The sequence below is a fragment of the Sprattus sprattus genome (assembly GCF_963457725.1).
Source record: "Sprattus sprattus genome assembly, chromosome: 12".
Classification (NCBI taxonomy): domain Eukaryota; kingdom Metazoa; phylum Chordata; class Actinopteri; order Clupeiformes; family Clupeidae; genus Sprattus; species Sprattus sprattus.
The window spans coordinates 4,759,661-4,764,660 of NC_137910.1; the positions used below are offsets into that span (position 1 = coordinate 4,759,661).

General features: G+C 44.7%; 1 protein-coding gene across 1 annotated transcript in view; it reads right to left on the reverse strand.

The window, feature by feature from the left end:
• The window catches only part of LOC308372927 (semaphorin-4G-like), a gene marked incomplete at its 5' end in the record, with an annotated part of 32,747 nt that overhangs the window by 4,075 nt on the left and 23,672 nt on the right, over positions 1-5,000 (reverse strand). The window contains 3 exons of the mRNA XM_080848282.1: positions 426-541; positions 1,182-1,404; positions 4,472-4,616. Coding sequence (XP_080704408.1) covers positions 426-541; positions 1,182-1,404; positions 4,472-4,616 — 484 coding nt within the window. The remainder of the gene's footprint in view (positions 1-425; positions 542-1,181; positions 1,405-4,471; positions 4,617-5,000) is intronic.

Below are 5,000 nucleotides of genomic sequence, written 5' to 3' on the forward strand. Positions count from 1 at the left end.
AAACAAATACAGAAACATGCAGGAATCAGGTCAGGCACCCTCACTGACTCATGGAATAACATCTCAAATTGACCTTTGAATGATCAGGTGTGGAAGGTCCGACAACCTTGAAGCACAATTCTACCACCAACAATATCATCTTAACGGCTATTATATATGAAACAACCTACCACACCTAAATAAACATACACTAATGAGTATACAAATATTGCTATTACCAATATTCCTAACTGTGGCACTGCATCGATTTATAAAATCTGTGTTTATAACTCATTTATAAGGGCTTATTAATGACTTAAAAAGGGTTTACAACTTAATTCATAACCTATTTATAAACCATTTATAATGGAGTCTTATTGTAAAGTGGTACCTTACTTCCTTGTAAAGGTTATAAATCTTACGTATATGACATTGAGCAGTCTCACCTGAGCTCCGGAGATGACGATCCTGTCCACAGGCTGGGCCTGCTCAAAGAGCTGCAGCTCCTCAATAATGTGCAGACGACCTCCTATCTCCACGGTCCTGTGCAGCCAGCCCTCATCTACACACGCAGACGCAGACGCAGACGCGTCCGTACAAAGACACAAAAGCAAACTTCACTTCAATTCAATTTTTGTTATATAGCGCCAAAACAATACAATTGTCTCGAGGCGCTTTACAGAGCCCAGAGCCTAAAACACCCTGCAACACAATGGTAAGAAAAACCTCCCATTTAATCAGATAGAAACTTTAAGCAGAACCGTGGCACATAAGGGGAAGCTTATGAAACAAAAGCAAACTTCAATTAAATTCCATTTTATTTTATTTATATAGCGCAAAACGTCTCAAAGCGCTTTAAAAAACCCTCAGATCAAGCACGATTGGGCATTATCTCCCTGTTAATCAGGAAGAAACTTTAAGCAGAACCGTGGCACATAATGGGGGCCCATCTGCTTGAGGTTGGCCGGGTAGGACTTCAAAACCCACAATGCACACTGCTCCAGATGAAGCACTCACATAAATCAAATATGAAACCTCCTAACTCAGAAACAATGAACCGTAACAGTTAGGTTACCAATAATAGGTAAGGCTACTTCTTCCTTCAGCCAGCTGCCTGTTGACATTTTTTAGACAACAGTGAAGCTCGCTTATAGAGCACACACATTAATGGCACAGGAGGGTGAGTGTGAGAAAGGACTCGCCTGTCCCGATGAAGAGCACGTTGTAGATGCGGCCGTCCAGCGCGGGCTGGCTGTGCACGGCCAGCTGGGTGTAGTCCGTGCTCCTCTTGAACAGCAGGGGGCGCTGCAGACGCGGCTGCACCTGCTGGAACATGAGTGGGTGCCGGCGCACAAAGTGCAGGACGTCGTCCGGCAGGTCAAAGGACGAGTTCATGCCCCTGGCCCGCAGCCCGTCCGTGATGCACTGGAGACAGAGAGAGAGAGAGAGAGAGAGAGAGAGAGAGAGAGATAGAGAGAGAGAGAGAGAGAGAGACAGAGGGAGAGACAGAGAGTGAGAGAGAGACAGAGGGAGAGAGAGGGAGAGACAGAGAGTGAGAGAGAGACAGAGGGAGAACGAGAGAGAGAGAGAGAGAAAGAGAAAGAGAGAGACGCCTGGCATGTCAGATCACGTCATGTCACCTCATATCACGTTACACTGCGCCACGTCCAAACGGCTCACCTAGGGCCATGTTCTGCTGTGTGCCACGCTATCCTCAAAGAGGAGACCGCAGGACAGAGGAGAGAGAGGGTAACGCTGTGTCAAGTTACCTCACGTCATGCCAAGTGAGTTTTAAGCACAGCATGTCATGTTCAGTTAAAGTATTTACTAGGAGAGGCTCCCGACTCTTTTTTTGGAAGCTCAGTGGCAAGAACCAGTGCATTACATGGAAATGTCAGTCTGACTTTAAGGGAATATAAAAGAAGGAACACAGACAGTGACACAACATTTCATCATCACCATCACACTCTCTAGTTAACAACATTCCCCTTTTTTACAGAGAGACATGTGGGCGCTCCTTTTCCCAAAGTAAAGGACAGAACAAACACCCTCACCAATACAGACACTGATGCTGTGCTGTGCACATAAACCATCTGTTCAGAGCACCAGAAGACACAGGGGATAATTGGGTGTGTTGTTATATCATCTGAGAAGATATGAAGTTCAAACACTGGCCAGGACACACACTACTACTATACACTACACTACACTTCTACATACTATACTATACTACTTCATACTATATGTATATGTATACTTTCAGTTAAGACTTACAATACTCTGCAACATTCGTGTAGCACAGAAACAACTAACCGAGTCCATGTAGACATATAAAAAGTCGTGTAGATAGCTTAATTCACATGAAACATTCCCCACTACATTCCCCACAACACGCCGCCATCTTGGTTAAAACATTATTTTGAGTGTGCACTGATATGGAACGCTCAGGTAGATGAAAACAGGTAGTACAGTTACTATATCGCTGATTAAGGCACACCCCGGAACTCACTCTCAGAATGCTTGATTTCATCTACCCGTGTTATAATATACACTACACTTCTACATACTATACTATACTACTTCATACTATACTATTCTATACTATACTACTATACACTACTACATACGATACTACACTACACTACTTTACTATACTACACTACTATACACTACACTACTATATGTCTTCATATGGTATGTGATTCATTACTGAGCAGGAGTAAACTCTTCATGCCACTGCAGGCATGTCTAGCAACGAGGGGGAAAATCTGAACAAAGGCACTGCCTGAATGAAAGCAAGAGTATTTTTCACAGGGTTCACATCAAATTGAGTGCACTACAATAGGTGGGGGTGGGGGGGGGGGCTTTTCACGAAGGTTTAAAGGTCTGGCGTGATCGAGGGAAACGACTGACACAGGTCGGGTGCTGAGTCAAAAGGCTTAGATTTATCTCGCCGGCAGCCGACTGAGGTCCACGCCTTCTTTCTCCCTTTTTGCACTTCAGAAAAAAACAGTGAAAGGATCCTGGACTAAAGACGCTCCAAGATCAGCCTGTGCAGAAAGGCCCTCATCACTTTGTGTAGTTTGTGCAGAGACTGAACTAGGCAGAGTGTGGCGTGGAGCAGAACGTGTCACTGGACTCTGAGTTATCTCATTAAGAAGTGTCACGGCTTGGAATGCATCCAATATGAAAAACCTATCAAGACAGATTTTCTGCTTTCCGTAATCTCCATGGCGATGACATGTGCCCCCCTCCTTTCCTCCGCAATAAGTTGTCTAAGGATTTGGTTCATCTGAGTCTCCCTCTCTCTTGCTCTTCCTCTCTCTCACTCTCTCTCTTCCTCTCCAAAGGAGAGAGATTAGGAAGGCCTATGCTTTGCACCTCTGAACTGCTGACTTTCGTTCCTTTGGAGCAGCGACCAGCAGCTGATTATGCTGATTCAACAGCAGCTCACACAGATGCAAACCCTGAGATAGTGAGAAACATCTCTCTTTCTCTCTCTCTCACACACACACACACACACACACACACACACACACACACACACACACACACACACACACACACACACACACACACACACACACACACACACACACACACACACACACACACACACACACACACACACACACACACACACACACAGAATGGAATGAAAGAGAATGAATACATTAATCTTTACCATTCGTTGTAAAAGTTTAGTAGAGTGACTTGGCCTTAACCCCTGTAATCTACACTCGAGTAATTCCCTGACTCCAGCCTCCCCTCCCATCCAATCCTAATCTGAAGCACTGACAGTCTTTACACAGCAGTAATAAGAGCACATTAGAGGCTGTGATGAGGTCACATTAGAGGCTGTGATGAGGTCACTGTGATGAGGTCACATTAGAGGCTGTGATGAGGTCACTGTGATGAGTTCACTTATCAGCGCAGATTAAAGTGAGGCCTTCAGAGCAGCTCTGAACAATGACATCACAGGGGTGTTGGAACTCTTCCACTCTTACACAGACGATTACCCCAATCAGTCCTGCCTCGAAGGCTGGGAGCTTCTTCTGCTGGTCACTAAGCGGACAGAAACAAACTGACTTGAGACATCTGAGCCCCAGTTTGGTCGCTGATGGTGCCAAAATATGATGCCTCTCCATTAAAAATTCTGATTATACTGCAGTGTACCACTCAGCTGCAGTCCATAACCGTCCACGGCTTCATTATCACTTCCTCCGTGTATCCAGTGGCTCATTAAGCCCCAGCGGAGCGAGAGACTGCTGACATGTATAAAGCTTCTCTCTCTCTCTCTTCAGTAAATATTTAACTACCCTTATATTAACTATTCAATCGTTCATCCCATACATCACTGTATGCCATACCATATCATCTTTGCAGATGGTTTTATTTATCCAGTAAGCAGACCATCTCTCTGGGGGGGTTAGAGGTGAGTGAGTGGGTGGGGTTGGGTGGTGACGGGGGGGGGGGGGGGGGGGTCTCTCACCGATCCGGGCCGTGGCTCAGGGGTCTTGCCCATGTACTCGCTCCACTTGAAGCTGGAGTCCTGGCTCTCCATGTAGGGCCCCTCAAACACCTGCCACATGTCCACAATGGAGAACTGACAGATGGCCGACGCCTTCACGTTTTTCCTGGGTAGAGAGATAGGTATTACCATTATTATTTTGTATGTTTTTTTTTTTTAATTATTATTATTATTGTTGTTATTGTTTTAGTGCTTTGGCAACAGTGTATCGCACATTCATGCCAATAAAGCCAATTTAATTGAATTGAGAGGAACGAACAATAACATTACTTTTTGTTCCTACAAAAAAATGATTATTGTAATATCACATGAAAACCCCTTGATTATCCCTTGAAGGGACATGAGAGAAGATGGGGTTAGGCTACTCAATAAAAACATTTGAGAGTTCACAAGTTCTTTGCTTGAATCAGGCAATAATTGTTGAGGTCATGGCAAGCATACTGTAAGGTGCAGCTGTTGTGTTAATCTGTGCCAATTTTTTCAAGGGGAA